General features: G+C 45.1%; 1 protein-coding gene across 1 annotated transcript in view; it reads left to right on the top strand.

Moving 5' to 3' along the window:
* LOC311104529 (protein tweety homolog 2-like) overlaps window positions 1-26,305 on the top strand; it is a 69,633-nt gene that overhangs the window by 21,301 nt on the left and 22,027 nt on the right. Inside the window, 3 exon segments of the mRNA XM_084146392.1 lie at window positions 6,850-6,961; window positions 25,670-25,708; window positions 25,710-25,891. Coding sequence (XP_084002518.1) covers window positions 6,850-6,961; window positions 25,670-25,708; window positions 25,710-25,891 — 333 coding nt within the window.

The following is a 26,305-nucleotide window of genomic DNA, read 5'->3' as shown; positions in this document are numbered from 1 at the left end:
ATGTCGCACTAGCAAATGCTTCACAATGTATTTCTTTGGAGGCTATAGCCTTGAAATAATAATAATATAGCCTAAATAATTAATGTTCATTCCTTCTTAGGCTCCCTGTCTGGCTCCTGACCTGAGTGTTTAAATGCTGTTTAATTTGACCTGTAGCCTATTTGAAATGATGAGCGCTTCTTACATTCACCTTTTCATGTTTATTAAAGTACTGTTCATTCAAATCATATGGTTTGGTTTCAATACTTCAAAACCAAATGGTAGGTCCAAGTAGTCACAAAAATAGATGGGTGTTGGTTAAATTGTGAGTTGAATGAATGGAGCGAATTTAGAGCGGCAGTTTTTTTTCCCCTGTGAGCGCAGAGCGGTTTTAAGCGGAGTGGTTGGAAAGGACATGGAGCGCCAGAGTGTTGTGCAAACACCCCTGGGATTTCCGACCGCGCCACTCCGCTCACATTCTCTGCATTGAATCAGACCTAACATGTTAGATGTGATGGGTGTACGTGGAGGTAATATGGTAATACATAGAAAGTGCGTCCCAAATGGCACCCTATTCCCTGTACAGTTCACTACTTTTGACCAGAGCCCTGTGTACACTATATAGGAAATAGGTAGGCATTTGGGATGCATACAGAGATCCTCATGCAGGAAATACAGAAATTTGCACCCGACCCAGCAAAGTAGCTAAGGTGCAGTTAGATAAGTGACTTGCTCTCACTTTCTCTGACAAAGAAGTGACCGAATGCTTGGCAAATAAATTACTGTCATTTATGGATCTAAGTATACTGAGGCTTCTTCCTTCAGTAGAGATCTTTGTGCAGATTTTGTATGCAGGTCTCACAGTAGTAGGAGTAGTAGTAGTAGTAGTAGTAGTAGTAGTAGTAGTAGTAGTAGTAGTAGTAGTAGTAGTAGTAGTAGTAGTAGTAGTAGTAGTAGTAGTAGTAGCAGCAGCAGTAGTAATAGTAGCAGTAGTAGTAGCAGTAGTAGTAGTAGTAGTAGTAGTAGTAGTAGTAGTAATAGTAATAGTAATAGTAGTAGTAGCAGTAGCAGTAGTAATAGTAGTAGTAGTAGTAGCAGTAATAATAGTAGTAGCAGTAGTAGTAGTAATAGTAGTAGTAATAGTAATAGTAGTAGTAGTAGTAATAGTAATAGTAGTAGTAGTATTATCAGTAGTAGTAGTAGTAGTAGTAGTAGTAGTAGTAGTAGCAGTAGCAGTAGCAGTAGTAGTAGTAGTAGTAGTAGTAGTAGTAGTAATAGTAACAGTAGCAGTAGTAGTAATAGTAGTAGTAGTAGTAATAGTAGTAGTAGTAGTAGTAGTAGTAGTATCACTCAATCCTCTCTTGGTATAATGTAACAGAGTATATCCATCGTAATGGCACATCCCACTACTACTACAGAGTTACACCAATTTACACTCAGGGCTCTAGCTTTGGAGGAAAGAGTTAACACACAGAAGATAGCCTATTGTTTCCAGAGAGAGAGAGAGAGAGAGAGAGAGAGAGAGAGAGAGAGAGAGAGAGAGAGAGAGAGAGAGAGAGAGAGAGAGAGAGATCAGTCATATGGCTGTGTGTAGTATAGCACAGTAATGCTATCAGCCTACGTGTGCTGCATTTGTACTTTTGGGACCATTCCGTTGGTTACATTGTGCCACGAGGCAATCCCAATCAAGTCCAGCTGGAAGACAAACACTATTTGAAGTCATGTGTGTGTAGCAGCATCACTGTAACGATTTTGATTTTGCAGGTTTTCCTACTTACAAAGCATGTAGAGGTCTGTAATTTTTATCATAGGTACACTTCAACTGTGAGAGACGGAATCTAAAACAAAAATCCAGAAAATCACATTGTATGATTTTTAAGTAATTAATTAGCATTTTATTGCATGACATAAGTATTTGATCACCTACCAACCAGTAAGAATTGCAGCGTGATATACGTACATGTTTATTTACACTGAATAAACACACGACAAAACAACAAACAAACGAAACGTGAAGTCCTAAGGTTGTACATACAACGAACCTTACCCGGAACAAGATCCCACGACACACTAGTGCCAATAGGCTGCCTAAGTATGAGCCCCAATCAGAGACAACGAGCGACAGCTGCCTCTGATTGGGAACCACACCGGCCAACATACAGTGGGGAGAACAAGTATTTGATACACTGCCGATTTTGCAGGTTTTCCTACTTACAAAGCATGTAAAGGTCTGTCATTTTTATCATAGGTACACTTCAACTGTGAGAGACGGAATCTAAAACAAAAATCCAGAAAATCACATTGTATGATTTTTAAGTAATTAATTTGCATTTTATTGCATGACATAAGTATTTGATCACCTACCAACCAGTAAGAATTCCGGCTCTCACAGACCTGTTAGTTTTTCTTTAAGAAGCCCTCCTGTTCTCCACTCATTACCTGTATCAACTGCATCTGTTTGAACTCGTTACCTGTATAAAAGACACCTGTCCACACACTCAATCAAACAGACTCCAACCTCTCCACAATGGCCAAGACCAGTGCGCTGTGTAAGGACATCAGGGTTAAAATTGTAGACCTGCACAAGGCTGGGATGGGCTACAGGACAATAGGCAAGCAGCTTGGTGAGAAGGCAACAACTGTTGGCGCAATTATTAGAAAATTGAAGAAGTTCAAGATGACGGTCAATCACCCTCGGTCTGGGGCTCCATGCAAGATCTCACCTCGTGGGGCATCAATGATCATGAGGAAGGTGAGGGATCAGCCCAGAACTACACGGTAGGACCTGGTCAATGACCTGAAGAGAGCTGGGACCACAGTCTCAAAGAAAACCATTAGTAACACACTACGCCGTCATGGATTAAAATCCTGCAGCGCACGCAAGGTCCCCCTGCTCAAGCCAGCGCATGTCCAGGCCCGTCTGAAGTTTGCCAATGACCATCTGGATGATCCAGAGGAGGAATGGGAGAAGGTAATGTGGTCTGATGAGACAAAAATATAGCTTTTTGGTCTAAACTCCACTCGCCGTGTTTGGAGGAAGAAGAAGGATGAGTACAACCCCAAGAACACCATCCCAACCGTGAAGCATGGAGGTGGAAAAATCATTCTTTGGGGATGCTTTTCTGCAAAGGGGACAGGACGACTGCACCGTATTGAGGGGAGGATGGAAGGGGCCATGTATCGTGAGATCTTGGCCAACAACCTACTTCCCTCAGTAAGAGCATTGAAGATGGGTCGTGGCTGGGTCTTCCAGCATGACAATGACCCGAAACACACAGCCAGGGCAACTAAGGAGTGGCTCCGTAAGAAGCATCTCAAGGTCCTGGAGTGGCCTAGTCAGTCTCCAGACCTGAACCCAATATAAAATCTTTGGAGGGAGCTTAAAGTCCGTATTGCCCAGCGACAGCCCCGAAACCTGAAGGATCTGGAGAAGGTCTGTATGGAGGAGTGGGCCAAAATCCCTGCTGCAGTGTGTGCAAACCTGGTCAAGACCTACAGGAAACGTATGATCTCTGTAATTGCAAACAAAGGTTTCTGTACCAAATATTAAGTTCTGCTTTTTTGATGTATCAAATACTTATGTCATGCAATAAATAGCAAATTAATTACTTAAAAATCATACAATGTGATTTTCTGGATTTTTGTTTTCCGTCTCTCACAGTTGAAGTGTACCTATGATAAAAATTACAGACCTCTACATGCTTTGTAAGTAGGAAAACCTGCAAAATCGGCAGTGTATCAAATACTTGTTCTCCCCACTGTATATATATATATATATATATATATATTTATATATATATATATACAGTACCAGTCAAAAGTTTGGACACACCTACTTATTCAAGGGTATTTCTTTATTTTTACTATTTTCTACATTGTAGAATAATAGTGAAGACATCAAAACTATGAAATAACACATATGGAATCATGTAGTAACCAAAAAAAATTTTAACAAATTAAAATATATTTTATATTTGAGATTCTTCAAATAGCCACAATTTGCCTTGATGACAGCTTTGCACACTCTTGGCATTCTCTCAACCAGCTTCACCTGGAATGCTTTTCCAACAGCCTTGAAGTAGTTCCTACATATACTGAGCACTTGTTGGCTGCTTTTCCTTCACTCTGCAGTCTGACTCATCCCAAACCATCTCAATTGGGTTGAGGTCGAGGGATTGTGGATGCCAGGTCATCTGATGCAGCACTCCATCACTCTTCTTCTTGGTAAAATTGCCCTTACACAGCCTGGAGGTGTGTTGGGTCATTGTCCTGTTGAAAAACAAATTATAGTCCCACTAAGCCCAAACCAGATGGGATGGCGTATCGCTGCAGAATGCTGTGATACCCATGCTGGTTCAGTGTGCCTTGAATTCTAAATAAATCACATGCAGTGTCACCAGCTATTTCTGAGGCTGGTAACTCTAATGAACTTATCCTCTGCAGCAGAGGTAACTCTGGGTCTTCCATTCCTGTGGCGGTCCTCATGAGAGCCAGTTTCATCATAGCGCTTGATGGTTTTTGCGACTGCACTTGAAGAAACTTTAAAAGTTCTTGAAATTTGATGGACTGTCGTTTCTCTTTGCTTATTTGAGCTGTTCTTTCCATAATATGGACTTGGTCTTTTACCAAATAGGGCTATCTTCTGTATACCCCCTTATCTTCTCACAACACAACTGATTGGCTCAAACGCATTAAGAAGGAAAGAAATCCCACAAATTAACTTTTAAGAAGGCACACCTGTTAATTGAAATCCATTCCAGGTGAGTACCTCATGAAGTTGGTTGAGAGAATGCCAAGAGTGTGCAAAGCTGTCATCAAGGCAATGGGTGGCTATTTGAAGAATCTCAAATATAAAATATATTTTGATTTGTTTAACACTTTTTTGGTTACTACATGATTCCATATGTGTTATTTCATAGGTTTGATGTCTTCAATATTATTCTACAATATAGAAAATAGTAAAAATAAAGAAAAATCCTTGAATGAGTAGGTGTGTCCAAACTTCTGACTGGTAGTGTATATTTTTTACAAACGAGGCATATAATTTACAAACGAAGCATTTGTGTTTAGTGAGTCTGCAAGATAAGAGGCAGTAGGGATAACCAGGGATGTTCTCTTGATATCTGTGTGAATTGGACCATTTTCCTGTCCTGTTAAGCATTCAAAATGCAACAAGTACTTTTGGGTGTCAGGGAAAATGTATGGAGTAAAAAGTAAAAGTAAAAGTTGTCAAAAATATAAATAGTAAAGTAAAGTACAGATACCCCAAAAAACTACTTAAGTAGTACTTTAAAGTATTTCTACTTAAGTACTTTACACCACTGCTATACTGTATACAAGGTATATAATTGATGTACATATAGGTAGGGGTAAAGTGACTAGGCAACAGGATAGATAGTAGACAGTAGCAGCAGCGGATGTGATGAGTCAAAAGAGTTTGTGCAGAAAGGGTCAATGCAGATAGTCCGGGTAGTTATTTGGTTAACTATTTAGCAGTCTTATGGCTTGGGGGTAGAAGCTGTTCAGGGTCCTGTTGGTTCCAGACTTGTTGCATTGGTACCGCTTGCCGTGCAGTAGCAGAGACAACAGTCTATGACTTGGGTGGCTGGAGTCTTTAACTATTTTTAGGGCCTTCCTCTGACACCGCCTGGTATAGAGGTCCTGGTAGGCAGGGAGCTTGGCCCCAGTGATGTACTGGAATCATTATTCATATCAGAGCAGCCTGTCTATTCTAGGGGTACAGGTCCTCTGGGCATAATGGCTGAAGGTGTCCTATTACAGGACAGTCAGTTTCAGCAAGGTGGCTCTGTAACCATGTTAGTGCCACCTCGTGGTCCTCTGTAGCTCAGCTGGTAGAGCACGGCGCTTGTAACGCCAAGGTAGTGGGTTCGATCCCCGGGACCACCCATACACAAAAATGTATGCACGCATGACTGTAAGTCGCTTTGGATAAAAGCGTCTGCTAAATGGCATATTATTTATTATTATAGTGCAGCTCAGCTTGGCTTGGCTCGGCTCAGTAGTGTGAAACAGGGTATCAGAGTGTCCTGTACTTGAGAGAGAGACATGTTTCCTCCACAGAGAAAGAGGATATTTTTAACCATAGCATCACAACAACACAATGACACATGATGCTAAGTGTGAAGTCTAGAGACGGAGTGAGGAGAGAGATGAGTGGAAGGAAGGAAAGAAGAAAGGAGGAGATATTGGAGGAAAGAGAGAAGGAAAGGCAGAGCTATAATCACACTTCAGAGACCTCTCTTCTTCCTATAGATCGCTGCAGTGTAATAGGCAGCATGCCATTGCATATGGCAGACAGGCAGTATTGTGGGGATAGATCTCGGTTCAATAACACTCTCTCTGTGCCTTCGATTCAGCCGTTTTATTGGTTCAAATCAAATTGTATTGGTCACATACACATATTTAGCAGATGTTATTGCGGGTGTAGCGAAATGCTTGTGTTCCTAGCTCCAACAGTGCAGTAGTATCTAAGAATTTCACAACAATACACACAAATCTAAAAGTAAAAGAATGGAATTAAGAAATATATAAATATTTGATTGAGCAATTGGAGTTGCATTGACGGAGTCGGAGTTGCATGACGGAGTCGGAGTTGCATTGACTAAAATACAGTAGAATAGAATACAGTATATACATATGATATGAGTAAAGCAGTATTGCTTGCCGTATCGCTTGATTGAGTTACAGATGAAGATGAAAGAAAGTGCCCCTCCCCTCACATCTTTCCACAACTATTTTGTAAAAGCCATTTTGTTTGATTCTTGATATGGACCAAGATTAAGTCCAATGTGAACACGAAGAAATGAAAAGTTTCTCTGTTTTTAATGTTGTTTATTTCTTCTGTTGCAGCTCTGCTGTTGGAGTGGGTTTCTATGGTAACAGTGAGACCAATGATGGGGTGTACCAGCTGACCTACTCCCTCCACAATGCCAACCACACTCTGGGTGGCATCAATAGCTTGGTAAGATACAACTATGCAGCTAAATAGAGCCCTGTACACTGGTACTGTTCGCTATGGGCAGAATTGTAACTTGAGGTCAGTGTGCGTAGCATCCATTTTCATGCAAGTCTCCCATTGAAATGTTGTATATTCAATAGTGTTCAGTTCTTATGAGATCCCACTGATACAGCTAGTAGCTAGTTGTCTTGTGTAACCCCAGTCCTTCTACCTAGCTACACTGTAGTGTTATGTTGTTATGGACTCTGTAAATATCACTGTAGCATTATGTTGTTATGGACTCTGTAAATATCACTGTAGCATTATGTTGTTATGGACTCTGTAAATATCACTGTAGCATTATGTTGTTATGGACTCTGTAAATATCACTGTAGCATTATGTTGTTATGGACTCTGTAAATATCACTGTAGCATTATGTTGTTATGGACTCTGTAAATATCACTGTAGCATTATGTTGTTATGGACTCTGTAAATATCACTGTAGCATTATGTTGTTATTCAGTTCGGTAAATAACACATACAAGCTTAGTTTACACACAACAAAGGGTTCCTTTGTTAATGGAGGGTTTCATCATCTGTCCCAAAACATCACACCTCCCGGGGGGGCCTATATCCCCTTATGATCCCCCAGTCCTGGTAGGGGGTGACTAGGTTGGGGACTGGTGGTGGAGCCTTGTCCCTTCTGGTGGTGACCTGCTTCCAGCTCGTGGGGTGGGGCGGGAGGGGTTGGAGTTGGGGTGGATGGAATGGAAGTGGGGGTGTAGTGGGGGTGATGGAATGGTAGTGGGGGTGGGTGGAATGGAAGTGGGGGTGTAGTGGGGGTGATGGAATGGTAGTGGGGGTGGGTGGAATGGAAGTGGGGGTGTAGTGGGGGTGATGGAATGGTAGTGGGGGTGGATGGAATGGTAGTGGGGGTGGGTGGAATGGAAGTGGGGGTGTAGTGGGGGTGATGGAATGGTAGTGGGGATGGGGGTGGATGGAATGGAATTGGGGGAGGATGGAATGGAAGTGGGGGTGTAGTGGGGGTGATGGAATGGTAGTGGGGGTGGGTGGAATGGAAGTGGGGGTGTAGTGGGGGTGATGGAATGGTAGTGGGGGTGGATGGAATGGTAGTGGGGGTGGGTGGAATGGAAGTGGGGGTGTAGTGGGGGTGATGGAATGGTAGTGGGGATGGGGGTGGATGGAATGGAATTGGGGGAGGATGGAATGGAAGTGGGGGTGTAGTGGGGGTGATGGAATGGTAGTGGGGGTGGGGGTGGATGGAATGGAATTGGGGGTGTAGTGGGGGTGATGGAATGGTAGTGGGGGTGGGGGTGGATGGAATGGAATTGGGGGAGGATGGAATGGAAGTGGGGGTGTAGTGGGGGTGATGGAATGGTAGTGGGGGTGGGGGTGGATGGAATGGAATTGGGGGTGTAGTGGGGGTGATGGAATGGTAGTGGGGGTGGGGGTGGATGGAATGGAATTGGGGGAGGATGGAATGGAAGTGGGGGTGTAGTGGGGGTGATGGAATGTTAGTGGGGGTGGATGGAATGGAAGTGGGGGTGTAGTGGGGTGATGGAATGGTAGTGGGGGTGGATGGAATGGAAGTGGGGGTGTAGTGGGGGTGATGGAATGTTAGTGGGGGTGGATGGAATGGAATTGGGGGTGTAGTGGGGGTGATGGAATGGTAGTGGGGGTGGATGGAATGGAAGTGGGGGTGTAGTGGGGGTGATGGAATGTTAGTGGGGGTGGATGGAATGGAAGTGGGGGTGTAGTGGGGGTGATGGAATGGTAGTGGGGGTGGATGGAATGGAAGTGGGGGTGTAGTGGGGGTGATGGAATGTTAGTGGGGGTGGATGGAATGGAATTGGGGGTGTAGTGGGGGTGATGGAATAGAGGAGTGGTAGAGGGGTGAGGTGCAGTAACAGGGGGTGATGATAGGAGGGAGGGATATAGAGGGAGGGGAGCAGAAGAGGGAGCGGAGGGGAGGGTCTGGGAAGGAGAAGGCAGAGAAGGAATCCAGCATGCATAATGGGACTGGGGAAGGGTAGGGTGGGGGTAGTGATGGAGGATGAGTGGGGAACGACTGGGGCAGTAGAGGGTCTGTTAGACAGAAAGTAGAACAAGGATTAAGTCTCCTTCTGTCTGGACTAACGGTTGTTAAGCTCCTTTCAGTGTTTCTGGACACATTACTGTCATGACTCCCTCTAAACATCCATGTTATACACACACACGCACACCCCACGAACACACACACACACACACACCACACACACGTGGTGTGTGTGTGTGGTGTGTGTGTGTGTGTTGTGTGTGTGTGTGGTGTGTGTGTGTTTGTGTGGGGTGTGTCTGTGTGTGCACTCTGGATAAGAGCGTCTGCTAAATGACGTAAATGTAAATGTAAATGTAAATGTGTGTGTGTGTGTGGTGTGTGTGTGCGTGGTGTGTGTGTGTGTGGTGTGTGTGTGCGTGATGTGTGTGTGTGTGTTGTGTGTGTGAGTGTGTGCGTGGTGTGTGTGTGTGGTGTGTGTGTGTGCGTGGGGTGTGCGTGATGTGTATAACATGGATGTTTAGAGGGAGTCATGACAGTAATGTGTCCAGAAACACTGAAAGGACCAAGGGGAAACAACAGGGAGGGTTTTGGGACACGATTACTGCCACAATACAATACACACGTTGTGATAAAACTACCTCCAGGATATTTTGTGTACCGGGAGTCTCCCATGGTATTCCAGTGTGATTCCTGCGGCCTGCAATGTACTGTATGCTGGTATAGCCTGTAGGGAACAGTTCTCCAGGGACACAAACAGAGACTTCCTTATTTAAACCAGAACAGAAAATAATAATAACGAACATTTTTATAAATAGCATTTGTGGCAGTGTAAATGCACTGAGGGAGTGTTGGAAACTCCCCACAGTTCCTAAGATGTCTCCTCAAATGTTTCCCAGCCCAACCAGGTTTTCTGGTTCCCTGTTTCCTTTCTCTTCTAGAAGGTAGACAGAACTACTAAACAGTGTTGCCAGTTACCTTCATGACGCTGGGGCGTATTGTTTGGTAAAATCCCCCCTCTTAAATGAACAGTGGTTCTGCCAGCTCTCTGTCTTGTGTTCCCAATGGCATTCTATTCCCTATATAATGCTCTACTTTTGACCAGCCTGGTCAAACGCAGGTGCACTACAGTGCATTCGGAAACTATTCAGACCCCTTGACTTTTTCCACATTTTGTTATGTTATAGCCTTATTTTAAAATGAATTAAATCATTTTTTTCTGATCAATCTACACACAATACCCCATAATTACAAAGCAAAAAGAGGTTTGTAGACATTTTTGCAAATATATATAAAAATATATATATATGAAATATGACATTTACATACGTTTTTTTATTTATTTATTTTATTTCACCTTTATTTAACCAGGTAAGCCAGTTGAGAACAAGTTCTCATTTACAACTGCGACCTGGCCAAGATAAAGCAAAGCAGTGCGATAAAAACAACAACACATAGTTACATATGGGGTAAACAAAACATAGAGTCAAAAAAATACAACAGAAAATATATATACAGTGTGTGCAAATGTAGCAAGTTATGGAGGTAAGGCAATAAATAGGCTATAGTGCAAAATAATTACAATTAGTATTAACACTGGAATGTTCTGGGTGAAATACCGCTAACTGTGGCTAATAGCAAGTAGCTAGTTAGCTGGCTAGCTAGTTTCAACTGGAGATTCTAGATAAAAGGTAAGTCAATAATAGAATCCGTTTCACATTGAGTGAGGCGGGTTGCAGGAAAGTATATTTTGTAGAAGGATGAAATGTCTGATAGGGAAATATGTACGAAAAATACACAAAAACAGGGTATTTACAGGCTATTTACAGACACACGACAAAAACAGGACTGCACTACTATGCCATCTTGGATAGACACCTAAGTATTCAGACCCTTTACTCAGTACTTTGTTGAAGCACCTTTGGCAGCAATTACAGACTCAGGTCTTTTGGGTATGACAATACAAGCTTGGCACACCTGTATTGGGGGAGTTTCTCCCATTCTTCTCTGCAGATCCTCTCAAGCTCTGTCAGGTTGGATGGGGAGCGTTGCTGCACAGCTATTTTCAGGTCTCTACAGAGATGTTCGATCGGGTTCAAGTCCGGGCTCTGGCTGGGCCACTGAAGGACATTCAGAGACTTGTCCTGAAGCCACTCCTGCGTTGTCTTGGCTGTGTGCTTAGGGTTCTTGTCCTGTTGGAAGGTGAACCTTCGCCCCAGTCTGAGGTCCTGAGCGCTCTGGAGCAGGTTTTCATCAAGGATCTCTCTGTACTTTGCTCAGTTCAGCTTTCCCTCAATCCTGACTAGTCTCCCAGTTCCTGCCACTGAAAAACATCCCCACAGCATGATGCTGCCACCATCATGCTTCACCGTAGGGATGGTGCCAGATTTCCTCCAGACGTGATGCTTGGCATTCAGGACAAAGAGTTCAATCTTGGTTTCATCAGACCAGAGAATCTTGTTTCTCATGGTCTGAAAGTCTTTAGGTGCCTTTTGGTAAACTCCAAGCGGGCTGTCATGTGCCTTTTACTGAGGAGTGGCTTCCAACTAGCCACTCTACCATAAAGGCCTGCTTTTTGGAGTGCTGCAGAGATGGTTGTCCTTCTGGAAGGTTCTCCCATCTCCACAGAGGATCTCTGGAGCTCAGTCAGAGTGACCATCGGGTTCTTGGTCACCTCCCTGACCAAGGCCCTTCTCCCCCAATTGCTCAGTTTGGCCGGGGGGCCAGCTCTAGGAAGAGTCTTGGTGGTTCCAAACTTCTTCCATTTAAGAATGATGGAGGCCACTGTATTCTTAGGGACCTTCAATGCTGCAGACATTTTTTGGTACCCTTCCCCAGATCTGTGCCTCGACACAATCCTGTGGCTCGACACAATCCACAATCAGAGCTTTACGGACAATTCCTTCGACCTCATGGCTTGGTTTTTGCTTTGACCTGCACTGTCGACAGTTAGACCTTATATAGACAGGTGTGTGCCTTTCCAAATCATGTCCAATCAATTGAATATACCACAGGTGGACTCCAATCAAGTTGTAGAAACATCTCAAGGATGATCAATGGAAACAGGATGCACCTGAGCTCAATTTTGAGTCTCATAGCATAGGGTCTGAATACTTGTGTAAATAAAGTATTTCTGTTTTTTATTTTTTATAAATGTGCAAACCTGTTTTCGCTTTTTCATTATGGGGATTGTGTGTAGATTGATGAGGAAAATGTTTAGAATAAGGCTGTAACGTAACAACATGTGGAAAAAGTCAAGGGGTCTGAATACTTTCCGGATGCACTTGGGACACTTGGGACACAACCTATGTCTGTCTCTGTGTGACTGTGCTGGCAGCATATTCTCTCTGTGGTGAGAGCAGCCCAGGGGTCACAACCAAGGCAACACATCCAGGGGTCACAGCCAGGGCAACATAACCAGGGGTCACAGCCAGGGCAAACAGCTAGGGGTCACAGCCAGGGGCCACAACCAGGGTCATGGATGGTTTGGCTGTAGGCCTCACTGCCACTCTGCTCTGGCAGCATGCTACCTAGTCATTAACCGTGGTTTCAGTAGGTGGAAAACGGTCTGAAAAATAGTGAAACAGGGCCACTGATGGTTTGGCAGCAGGCCTCGGCCCCATGTAAATAACCACTCTACTATGGCAGCCTGCTAGACTAGGCATTATCCAGGTTTCTGTTCAGAAGGTGGAAACGTTTTGAAAGGGGAAGGTATTACCTGTCTCTCTAAGACAGATATTCATGTTCTGTTACAAAACATTTTGGAGCGTCATGCCCCTTACTGGACAGGGCCCAAGGCTGTCAGTTCTAGTGTGTCAGATGCAGGGCCGAACTGCAGACAGAGATTCATACGTTACATTGACAGTTAGCCACACCTCCTTCTCTGACACACACCACTATGTGGTTCTTTTTGGACTTCTTCATTCCTCTCATACGTTCTCTGAAGTCGATTCGTTACCACTGTGTGCTGCCTAGAAATGAATGAGGAAGTAGGACTAATAAAGATTTTTTGAGGTTGCTTGACGTCAATTTACATGGCAAATGAAAAGTCCCTCCTTGCTTGAAATTGAAAGAGAACAATACCTTGTGACTGTTATGAAATGTCATGAATTCTGGATATCATTTACAACGGAGAAAGACCCCAGTTAGCTTGAGACTCATACACTATACAATATCTCTCTCTTTCTTACAGTGTGTCTCTGAATACAGTGTGTGTCTGATACAGTGTGTCTGAATACAGTGTGTCTGAATACAGTGTGTCTGAATACAGTGTGTCTGAATACAGTGTGTCTGAATACAGTGTGTCTCTGAATACATTGTGTCTGAATACAGTGTGTCTGAATACAGTGTGTCTCTGAATACATTGTGTCTGAATACAGTGTGTCTGAATACAGTGTGTCTGAATACAGTGTGTCTCAGAATACAGTGTGTCTGAATACAGTGTGTCTGAATACAGTGTATCTCTGAATACAGTGTGTCTGAATACAGTGTGTCTGAATACAGTGTGTCTCAGAATACAGTGTGTCTGAATACAGTGTGTCTGAATACAGTGTGTCTCTGAATACAGTGTGTCTCTGAATACAGTGTGTCTGAATACGGTGTGTCTGAATACAGTGTGTCTCAGAATACAGTGTGTCTGAATACAGTGTGTCTGAATACAGTGTGTCTGAATACAGTGTGTCTGAATACAGTGTATCTCTGAAAACAGTGTGTCTCTGAATACAGTGTCTGAATACAGTGTGTCTGAATACAGTGTGTCTCAGAATACAGTGTGTCTGAATACAGTGTGTCTGAATACAGTGTGTCTGAATACAGTGTGTCTGAATACAGTGTATCTCTGAATACAGTGTGTGTCTCTGAATACAGTGTGTCTCTGAATACAGTGTGTCTCTGAATACAATGTGTCTCTGAATACAGTGTGTCTCTGAATACAGTGTGTCTCTGAATACAATGTGTCTCTGAATACAGTGTGTCTCTGAATACAATGTGTCTCTGAATACAGTGTGTCTCTGAATACAGTGTGTCTCTGAGTATGTGATACCTTGAAGCATCCAAAGAGGAAGTGTGATTCCATGTAAATTGGCATGAAGATGATAGACTAGCCTTTGGAACCCCTGTGACCTTCTGTCTGTCACTAAACCTTCTGTAACTTTGATATTGTTTATACAATTACAGTATGATCCAGAGATATGCTTCCACCTCTCCTCCCAGGCCAGGCAGACCTATAGACTATGAGGCTTCCACCTCTCCTCCCAGGCCAGGCAGACCTATAGACTATGAGGCTTCCACCTCTCCTCCCAGGCCAGGCAGACCTATAGACTATGAGGCTTCCACCTCTCCTCCCAGGCCAGGCAGACCTATAGACTATGAGGCTTCCACCTCTCCTCCCAGGCCAGGCAGACCTATAGACTATGAGGCTTCCACCTCTCCTCCCAGGCCAGGCAGACCTATAGACTATGAGGCTTCCACCTCTCCTCCCAGGCCAGGCAGACCTATAGACTATGAGGCTTCCACCTCTCCTTCCAGGCCAGGCAGACCTATAGGTTGTGGTCAGATCAGATTCCTGGGCGTCTGTTGGTTGGGCTGGGGTGAAAGATGAACATTAGGCGGCAGGTGGGGTGTGTGGTGGGGGCAGGGCATCAGAGCAGTTTCCTGGCAATCAGAGACCTTCCCTGGGGACCAGGGGACCAGGGGGGGATGGGTTACATAGTGTCCTTACTGTCTTACCACATAGCTGCGCTCTCTGGCTCAATACTGGCAGGTTACTATGTGTCCCAAATGGCACCCTATTCCCTATGAATTTCACTACTTTTGACCAGGGCCCATATGGCGGGAACAATAATACTAGATATATATATACACACAAAACAATAGTACTACAGCAACAATATTTGGGGTGTCAGATGTAAGGCATTGGCTCTAGTAATGTTCTTAGGTAGGCATTTCCTAGGCCCCTGGGCTATATGTTGTGTGCATTTAATAGTTGGGTGAAGTATGGAATTGGAGAGTTCTGCTAGGGGCCAGTACTTGACATAGGAGTGTTCAGTTTGTGGCTGTTGCGGGTGGTTTGTCTGTCTGGTTGAGGGGAGCCAGTCTGCAAACTGGGCATTCTGCAGAGATGCAGCAAATTTCAGGCAGATCTGCTCCCATCTGCTCTCCAGGGACGTGATTCCCAGGGTTTCCAGGGCTTTCCAGTGGCTGGTGAACGACGTGCCTACAATGATTGGACAGAAAAGCTCTTAATGCACTTCAGGAGGAACTGCTCCAGCGCAGGTCCTGCTGGATAGTGAGGCCCTGCAACATATAATACCATCTTCAGTTGAATCAATCACTTATTTGACATTTATAATCTACTGTATGTATCTATGGCAGATACACTCTAGTCATGACATTGTGACATCGTCAACCCGCGACCATCTGTACCCCACCACACCCCCCACATCAGACAGTCACACTCACACATGTACATGTGTACATTGTTACACATACAGTATACACTCTCCCTCTCCTCTCTCCCTCCACCCCTCCACACCCACTCTCTCTACACCCCCCCTCACACCCAATCTCGCCCTCTCCCTCCACCCCACTCTCTCCCTCCTCCCCCCTCTATCTCTCCCCCCTCTCTCTCCCTCCTCCCCCATCGCTTCCTCCTCCCCGCTCTATCTCTCCCTCCCCCCTCTATCTCTCCCTCCAGTCCACTCCCCCTCTATCTCTCCCTCCAGTCCACTCCCCCTCTATCTCTCCCTCCAGTCCACTCACCCTCTATCTCTCCCTCCAGTCCACTCCACCCTCTATCTCTCCCTCCAGTCCACTCACCCTCTATCTCTCCCTACAGTCCACTCCACCCTCTATCTCTCCCTCCAGTCCACTCACCCTCTATCTCTCCCTCCAGTCCACTCCACCCTCTATCTCTCCCTCCAGTCCACTCCCCCTCTATCTCTCCCTCCAGTCCACTCACCCTCTATCTCTCCCTCCAGTCCACTCCCCCCTCTATCTCTCCCTCCAGTCCACTCCCCCCCTCTATCTCTCCCTCCAGTCCACTCCCCCCTCTATCTCTCCCCCCTCCCTCCTCTATCTCTCCCTCCAGTCCACTCCCCACCCCCCTCTATCTCTCCCTCCACCTTTTTTCTGATGGTTTTCTATCTCATTACAGATTTGTAATCATATGGAAACTCTCTCCCTCCTCCCCCATCGCTTCCTCCTCCCCGCTCTATCTCTCCCTCCCCCCTCTATCTCTCCCTCCAGTCCACTCCCCCTCTATCTCTCCCTCCAGTCCACTCACCCTCTATCTCTCCCTCCAGTCCACTCACCCTCTATCTCTCCCTCCAGTCCACTCCACCCTCTATCTCTCCCTCCAGTCCACTCACCCTCTATCTCTCCCTCCAGTCCACTCCACCCTCTTTCTCTCCCTCCAGTCCACTCACCCTCTATCTCTCCCTCCAGTCCACTCCACCCTCTATCTCTCCCTCCAGTCCACTCCCCCTCTATCTCTCCCTCCAGTCCACTCACCCGCTATCTCTCCCTCCAGTCCACTCCCCCCTCTATCTCTCCCTCCAGTCCATTCCCCCCCTCTATCTCTCCCTCCAGTCCACTCCCCCCTCTATCTCTCCCCCCTCCCCCCTCTATCTCTCCCTCCAGTCCACTCCCCACCCCCCTCTATCTCTCCCTCCACCTTTTTTCTGATGGTTTTCTATCTCATTACAGATTTGTAATCATATGGAAACTCTCTACCTCCCTATCTCTCTAGTACTTTTTCTCCCTCTTTCTGTCCCCTCTCTCTCTCCCCATCTCTTACCCCCCTCTCTCTATCTCTCCCCCTCTATCGCTTTCTCCTCCTCTCAATACTGACTCTACACACACCACTCACATACAATCATCATATACACTACTGCTACTCTGTTTATCATATATCCTGATGGCTTGTCAACTTACCCCTATACATATCTACCTCTATCACTCCAGTATTAAAGTAGATCACGCTCTTCTTTTGACTGACTCAGTGGCCTTGTGGTTAGAGAATGGAAGGTTATGAGTTTGGTCCCCAGCTGAGTCACACCAAAGACTGTAAAAATGGGACCTGATGCGTCAACATTAAGGAGAGATTGGGGGTAAGGCCCTGCTATAGACTAGCGTCCTGTCCAGGGGGTGTGCTGGTACATTAAGCTGCCTCATGCTATGGAAACAGGAGATAGGCTAGGTTCTTCATTTCACCTGTCACATTATTTAACGTTATGAAACGTACCATAGTTCCCCAAAACAGTTGAGCTATCACGTGTTTGTTTGTAAATAGCAATTTTCTTGTAATGTTTGAGTCACTCAAATATCACATGAATACACATTAGACATGGCAAAACGTATAGAATTGCAAGAAAATGTGCTTTAAAAATTTAAATACTTATTTTCCACCATAATTTGCAAATAAATTCATTAACAATCCTACAATGTGATTTTCTGGATTCTTTTTTCTCATTTTGTCTGTCATAGTTGACGTGTACCTATGATGAAAATTACAGGCCTCTCTCATCTTTTTAAGTGGGAGAACTTGCACAATTGGTGGCTGACTAAATACTTTTTTCCCCCACTGTATATCTGCATTTACAAAACACAGCAAGAGAAAAATGAAGAATTCTGCATTAACACGACCCCTAAGTTTAACTTGCTAGTTATCTAAGTAAGTTGCTGAATTAATAAGATGACGGGGCATCATATTGTGTTGTCTTTCTGCCGTGTTTGAGAAGTCAAAGCCCTGTGGATGAGTTGTCTGTACAGCTGGCACTGCTATCTTTTTATTTCCTTGTGTTTTTTTCTCCTCTCCATTCTCGGCCCCATCTTCTTCAGCAGAGCAGGCAGGCCTGTTGCCCTAGCGACACACACAGTCCCCGAGTGGCGCAATGGTCTAAGGCCATGCCACTAGAGATCTTGGTTCGAATCCAGGCTCTGTCGTAACCGGCCGCGACCGGGAGACCCATGGGGCGGCGCACAATTGGCTCAGCGTCGTCCAGGGTAGGGGAGGGAATGGCCGGCAGGGGTGTAGCTCAGTTGGTAGAGCATGGCGTTTGCAACGCCAGGGTTGTGGGTTTGATTCCCACGGGGGGCCAGTATAAAAAAATAATGTATGCACTCACTAACTGTAAGTCGCTCTGGATAAGAGCGTCTGCTAAATGACTAAAATGTAAATGTACACATGTTGCTCCAGAGCAGACAAGCATCAAAACTTTGTTCATTTGCACAATGGCCCATTGCCCTAGCGACACACACAGCAGGCCCGTTGACCTAGCGACACACACAGCATGCCCTTTGCCCTAGCGACACACACAGCAGGCCCGTTGCCCTAGCGACACACACAGCGTGTCACAATGGCTCTCGTTCACATTCGCTAGTAAATGACCAAACTCACCAAAAATGACAATTGGTAGTGCCTAACTATATATGTATAACTTTTTGAGCTAGATTGCCGGTCTTTGCAATTAGTTTATTTTCATTTGCACTCGTTAGCATATTTAGCTAGCAGCCTCTATGGAAATATGACATTACTTGTGTTACTTTTGTTAGCATTTAGGTAACAGATGCCCAATGGTATTCTTTGCGTTTTTGGCACCCCCTTGTGTACTAAACCGGTAATACCGTAAATCTCGGAATTAAAAAGGATGGTATGACAAAAAAAAAATCTGGAAACCGCCCAACCCTAGTGCATGTGATATTAAAATGTGAAACTTGTTCTGGTGGCTGCTATGGTAACTTGTAGCCTGTACACAGACAGACAGGCAGACAGGCAGGCAGACAGACATCATTCATCTCTCATCTTCTTATTACTACTCTCTCCCTTCACCATGTCTACATTAGCATGTTATAGGCTGCATGCCAAATGGCACCCTATTCCCTGTATAGTGCAGTACTTTTGACCAGAGCCCATAGATCACTAGATAACACCTAGCAGTACTCTGATAAGATCTGGTTTCCTCTGAGTAGCTGGAGGACTGAAGTGTCAGAGCAGAGCTAGCAGAGGTGGTAAAATACCACAGATAAAAACATGAAGCTGATGATGGAAAAACAAGTGGGTATTTTAAACTTTGTGGTTTGAAGATTCTGCATCTTATGAGGGTGGCAAGGATATTATGCTCTTAGTTAAAGTTAAAAAAACGTTAGGGTAGGTTATGTACTCCTCAGTTTACTGAACTATAGTTAAATAATCGCCTCCTTATAATGCACATTGATGAAGAACGTTTAAAAAAAGAAATCACCCTGCAAGATTCTAATGAGGTTTATGGTCAATTTTGCTCTTAAGTCTAAATCTGTGTCTGTACAGGGCAAGGGCGAAATTGTGATGTATAAGTGGAAGTTAGAAAAACATTTAAACACATTTTTACACAGGGCAGAGAGAAACATTTTCAGTTTTATAATGCTATTCTATGCATTTTGTCATGAGTCTGAGAGAAAATGCTGCAGTTTTAAAGCACATTTCTTGCAATTCTACACATTTTGCCATGGGACAGAGAGAACAATGTTCAGTTTTATAATCATATTCAATGCATTTTGTCATGAGTGAGAGAAAATGTTGCTGTATTATAGCTCATCTCATGCTATTCTTCACATTTAGCCATGAGGCTGAGAGAAAATATTGTAGTTTTAAAGTAACTGTCCAGTGAAAATCTCACTTTTAAAAATTCATATTCTGGTTGCCCTTTCCTGCTGTCAAATGACCAAATCGCCCTGTAGTGGCCTCATGGTTGCAATGTTGTTAATATTTTTCCTACTTTCATAATTAAGAAACGTTTATTTTTCTGCCGAAAATCCGGTATTTCTATGTCAAACGGTTTTGCTATATTTCAGTCTTCTGTGACGTATATAAGGTGTAATATTGGGATGCAAACTCAAAATTGAATATCTATATCTAACATGGTACAGGTGTCTTCTTTTTTTAAAGACCATAACCATGTTTGTGAGGTGTATACTTTTGTTTCAAAGTAGATTTATTGAAGACTACCAAGAAACGCTGTGTGACCCTGATTTAGCCCACCACAGTAAAAGGTTAACTCATACCCAAATAATGTTGTTGACTCATCCTATACTCGTATTTGTGGCCAAAGCATAAATTGGAGAGAAAAATTTTTTAAAAACCCACCTCAAACTTGTATCTCAAACAGACCTTTTAAAAAATGCTTACTATTTCTTCATAGAGGATTATGTCATCCTCATGAGGATGAGCTGGCCAATCAGTGGTCTACTCGCATTAAAATGTTTTATGACCAGTATACGCCCACACCATTCTGTTGTTGGGGTGCGTCCACACCATTCCAACACAGAAAAGCTGCTTTTTAACATGCTTAATTACCATTTTTTGGAAGGAAAACTATTTCACTCATATTGTAATTAATTATAGATCACATTTCATAGAAATATGTAAACACTCGACAGTTACTTTAAAGGTCGACTTTGGGCAAAAACGCAAAAATAATGTATTTAAACTGTAGAACTGATCAATGCACCATCATGCCAGGTCAGTTAATGCTTGAATAATATATTTGGCAACCGATTTCTAAAGCTTCCATCCAAAAACAAATCCCGTGAAATTACATCAACACATACAGGAGGAGTTACTGTCTAGCTACAAGTGGCTAGCTTAGCTAACAAAGAAGCTACATTGGTCGCGGCACACAGGACCAGAATGACACATCGATGAACCACCAAAGGCACACCCCATTTCTGTTTGAAAATTGAGAAAGAGGAGGAGTTGGACCGTTTTTCTGTGCTCAAAGTCAACCGTTAAAGCAAATGTCCTGCAATTCTACACATTTTGCCATTGCTTATGACGTGTTCATATGCTATCTGGGGGTCCCCGACCCCCATTGTTTGGTACTGTAGCCTAATAAACTGCATGGTTTCCTGAGTCGTAGTGGGAGGACCACACACCATGTCATCGCCTGGCTCTTTGTTTACATCGATATGATGGTTATTAAATCAGTATTTGCTCATAAAGGCATTTCCACTGACAATTCTCGCATAATTAATTTTACAGACACAAAAAGATCCCACCATGTCGAACGAACAAATTATTTGTCAGCATTTATACAATTGTACCGAAACTTCCTGTTTCCATCACGGCTGTCGAGATTTTATTTTATACGGTATGACTTTACTCGCATAAAAACTGTGGATGGAAACATGGTTAATGAGAATAAATATATAAATATATAAAGGTTAAATAATAATTTAAAAAACTGTAAAGTTTAATAAAGTAAATGAATACTGAATCAGAGATAAACCAAGCAGTAGTGTATGTCCTGTGTGTGTACAGGCAGGGCCAGACTATTAAGCTAAACATTTGATCTCAGAAAGGACATTTAAAAGATGCAGAACCTTCAGACCACAAAGTTCAAATAAAACCCCCTCTTTCCATCATCGTCATCAGCATCATGTTGTCTTGTGTGGTATTTTTAACACATCTGCTAGCTCTGCTCTGCCTCTTCCGGCCTCCAGCAACTCAGATTAATAAATTATGATCAACTGAATCATCAGAGTGAAAATAAATTACTCATATAAAATTCACAGGCTTGACAGACTTCTCAGAGTAGAATGGCTTGGCTCATAAATATCAGCATTCTACTGTCTGTTCTAATCAGAACCATCCTTACAGGCCAGGACATCAGAGATGAAGAAGATAAATGTACGTTTTACATTCCTAATGATAAAGGAGAAGACTACTGTTTGATGTTCAGATCCTCCGTTGGAGAGAGCCTGCTGCTGTGGAACACATCTTACCCACTTGAGAATTCCACCCTGGCTGCTGAGTTTAGGCATCGACTGGAACGGAAGCAGGATCAGACTGGTTCATATCTCCAGATCAACGATCTCACTCAGTCAGACTCTGGACAGTATAGGATGGAGTGTTGGACAGATGGCAGGGTGTCACACCAGGACAGCAAGGACCTCCTAGTCTGCAGTGGTTCAAATGAAGAAGAGATGATGCAGGTTAATTTAGGACAGAGGATAGAGCTGCAGTGTGAGGGTGCAAGGGAAGATGCCAACATGACAGTCAGATGGTTCAGGGAGGATGAAAATGGGGACAACAGAGTGCAGTTAGCTGAGAACAGCTCCTCTCTCCACCTCACCAATGTCACCATAAAGGACCTGGAGCCGTATTACTGGTGCATGGCACTGGAGGGACAGCTTTGTGTTTACACCCTGGTCTTTAATCTGGCACCTAAGAGACACTATCTTGCTCTCTCAGTAGGAGAGGACGTTGTACTGCCCTGCTTTAACCATGATGACCTCAATGGGACAGAGACAAGGTGGGGAAGTAGCCTCTTTGAAGACATCAGATGGGACTCCAATCATCTCACTAGTGGAGAGAAGCAGATGTACGTGACAGACGGAAGAACATCAGGGAACTACCATCTGGTCATCCGATCACTGGTGCTCAACCACTCAGGAGGGTATGCATGCTCTGAGAAGTTACAAGGAACGTACAGATACATAAAACGCTATTCTCTCCTGGTGTTCCCGAAGTCCGAGCCGCTCACAGAGTTATTCTCAGAGGGAGAGGAGGTTGTTCTCAACTGTAACTCTAATCTCACTAAATTTGACCGGGTGGTGTGGTACAGACGGACTGCTCAGGTGGACGATGTCATTCTGGACACAAGAATACAACTAGCAAACTTGCCCAAAGACTTGGTTGGCCAAATGAATGCATCTCACCCTCCCTTTTTTCTGGCCCTCTCTAACCTCTCACTGGCGGACAGTGGGGAGTACTGGTGTGCTGTCTTCTATGAAAGGGTGTGTGTCTCAGTAACTAAGACCTTCTTGCTGGTGTGGGACCCCTTTGGCATCAACTCCACATTCTACAGAGTGTACTCTTCACTGATGGGCTGTGCTCTGTTGGGGATGGTCTGTGCTGTGATCACTGTGAACCTGAAGACCAGGAGAAAAAGAGACAAGGCTTCCCTGAAGACCCGGAGGACTGCAGCCCAGACACAGCGACAGCGGAGCAGCAGAGTGGAAGAGGAGAGAGGAGAGAGTGAGGAAGAAAGAGGAGAGAGAGGAGAGGAGAGGGGAGAGTAAAAAAGAGATAGGAGAGGAGAAAGAGAGAGGAGAGGGCGAGAGAGGGAGTAGAGAGGAGAGGAGAGAGAGGGAGTAGAGAAGAGAGGAGAGAGAGTAGAGAGGAGAGGAGAGAGAGGGAGTAGAGAGGAGAGGAGAGAGAGGGAGTAGAGAGGAGAGGAGAGAGAGGGAGTAGAGAGGAGAGGAGAGAGAGGGAGTAGAGAGGAGAGGAGAGAGAGGGAGTAGAGAGGAGAGAGAGGGAGTAGAGAGGAGAGGGAGAGAGAGGGAGTAGAGAGGAGAGGAGAGAGAGGGAGTAGAGAGGAGAGAGAGAGAGTAGAGAGGAGAGGGACAGAGAGGGAGTAGAGAGGAGAGGAGAGGGAGAGAGAGGGAGTAGAGAGGAGAGGGGAGGGAGAGAGAGGGAGTAGAGAGGAGAGAGAGGAGAGGGAGTAGAGAGGAGAGGAGAGGGAGTAGAGAGGAGAGAGAGGGAGTAGAGAGGAGAGGAGAGAGAGGGAGTAGAGAGGAGAGGAGAGAGAGGGAGTAGAGAGGAGAGGAGAGAGAGGGAGTAGAGAGGAGAGAGAGGGAGTAGAGAGGAGAGAGAGGGAGTAGAGAGGAGAGGGAGAGAGAGGGAGTAGAGAGGAGAGGGGAGGGAGAGAGAGAGAGGGAGTAGAGAGGAGAGAGAGGAGAGGGAGTAGAGAGGAGAGGAGAGGGAGTAGAGATGAGAGGAGAGAGAGGGAGTAGAGAGGAGAGGAGAGGGAGTAGAGAGGAGAGAGAGGGAGTAGAGAGGAGAGGAGAGAGAGGGAGTAGAGAGGAGAGGAGAGAGAGGGAGTAGAGAGGAGAGGAGAGGGAGTAGAGAGGAGAGAGAGGGAGTAGAGAGGAGAGGAGAGAGAGGGAGTAGAGAGGAGAGGAGAGAGAGGGAGTAGAGAGGAGAGGAGAGGGAGTAGAGAGGAGAGAGAGGGAGTAGAGAGGAGAGGAGAGGAGAGGGAGGGAGTAGAGAAGAGAGGAGAGGAGAGAGAGGGAGTAGAGAGGGAGAGGAGAGGAGAGAGAGGGAGTAGAGAAGAGAGGAGAGGGAAGTAGAGAGGAGAGGAGAGAGGGGAGTAGAGAGGAGAGGAGAGGGAGTAGAGAAGAGAGGATAGAGAGGGAGTAGAGAGGAGAGGAGAAAGAGAGAGAAGGAGTAGAGAGGAAAAAGAGAGAGAGAGGGAGTACAGAGTGTACTCTTCACTGATGGGCTGTGCTCTGTCTGGAGACGGTCTGTGCTGTGATCACTGTGAACCTGAAGACCCAGAGAAAAAAGAGACCAGGCTTCCCTGAAGACCCGGAGGACTGCAGCCCAGACACAGCGACAGCGGAGCCGATACGTAAGCTTATTAAAGAGCAGTGATACTATCAAGAGCAGTGTTATTAGCAAGATCAGTGTACTAGCAAGAGCAGTGATACTATCAAGAGCAGTGATACTATCAAGAGCAGTGATACTATCAAGAGCAGTGATACTACTACTCATAGATGTGCGAGTGCCTTTTGAAAGTTGAAATGATTTAAAATAAATCCTGCAGTCAATTATTTTACATATTAATTCCAGTTGACCGGGGCAGCTCTAGCAGGGCAGAAATTTAACGAACTGACTTGTTGGAAAGGTGGCATCCTATGACGGTGCCACGTTGAAAGTCACTGAGCTCTTCAGTAAGGCCATTCTACTACCAATGTTTGTCTATGAAGATTGCATGGCTGTGTGCTCGATTTTATACACCTGTCAGCAACGGGGTGTGCAGAAATAGCTGAATCCCTAATTCGAAGGGGTGTCCACATACTTTTGTATATATAGTGTATGTTACACTGTTAGCATTCAACCACTCATGAAATGTTGTGCGTGGAATACGGATACTGTTGACAAATAGATGCATATACATGCCATACATTCACAACAGTCCACACACACACACACACACACACACACACACACACACACACACACACACGTGCTGTACAGACATTATACTGAGCTGTACATGACTCCTAAATCTGTCCTGTCATGTTAATAGCTATCTCTCTAGCACAGAAACAGTCATTTACTCCCTTTAACCCTATTGAACAGTCAATAAATCTACCTCTACCTCTTCCCCTTTCTCTCTCTCTCTCTCTCTCTCTCTCTCTCTCTCTCTCTCTCTCTCTCCTCTCTCTCTCTCTCTCTCTCTCTCTCTCTCTCTCTCTCTCCTTCACCCTCTCCTCCCCCTCCTCCCACAAGGAACAGTGGTGATTGTTACTAAATAAAGTACCTCTCCTCCTCTCCTCTCTCCTCTCCTCTCCCTCCCCTCTCCTCCTTTCCACTCCCCTCTCCTCCTCTCCCCTCTCCCCTCTCCTCCTCTCCTCTCTCCTCTCCTCTCTCCTCCTCTCCTCTCTCCTCCTCCCCCTGGGTAGTATGGAGGTGGGTCTGCAGCAGCATCTGAAGCACCTGAATGAGATGTTCTTAATAACCTCTCTCTCTCTCTCTCTCTCTCTCTCTGTCGCTCTCTCTCTCCCTCTCTCTCTCTCTCTCTCTCTCTCTCTCTCTCTCTCTCTCTCTCTCTCTCTCTCTCTCTCTCTCTCTCTCTCTCTCTCTCTCTCTCTCCCCCCTTCTCTATCTCTCTCTCTCTCTCTCCCCCTCTCCCAGGTCTCCAGTTCTCTGGGCAATATGGAGGTGGGTCTGCAGCAAGCACCTGAACCGTCTGGATGAGATCTTCGCTACGCGGGGAGACTATGTCCAGGCCCTGAGGTTCATGGGTCAGATGGCTGACAACATCATCAGACAGCTGACCGCCATGCCGGACCTCAGCAAGGCCAAGGTGGACCTGTCGGCCATCGCTGACCAGACAGCATACGTAGAGTACTACAGGTGAGAAGAGGAGACAGGTAGACAGGCAGAAAGACAGACAGACAGACAGTCATACAGACAGGTAGACAGACAGGCAGACAGGTAGACAGACAGAACAGTGAAGTGCTGCTGTCACTGACCTATTTCTAGTATAATTGACCTCCTCATCGTGACTACCAGTCTGTGTGTCTCCTCTCACTGTAGTCAAGGCTCTAGACTGGGCTTGTTGCTCCAGCCTGACTGACTGGTGTAATCTGACCATGGCTGGTCAGTCGGTGTGTTATGAAGTGACTGCTAGAGGGGGTACTGTGTCAGTGGAGGATAAAGTATGTATTGATGAAGAGGTGTTGTTTCACTGAGGGAAGAGGGGGATGGAAGGCACTCTTTCTTCCTCTCTTTCTCTCGTTCTCTCGCTCCCCACTCGCCCCCCTCTTT

This window comes from Coregonus lavaretus (assembly GCF_964263955.1).
Source record: "Coregonus lavaretus genome assembly, chromosome: 28".
NCBI lineage: Eukaryota > Metazoa > Chordata > Actinopteri > Salmoniformes > Salmonidae > Coregonus > Coregonus lavaretus.
Note: the sequence above shows the minus strand (reverse complement) of the source record. Positions and strands in the feature narration are given on the sequence as shown.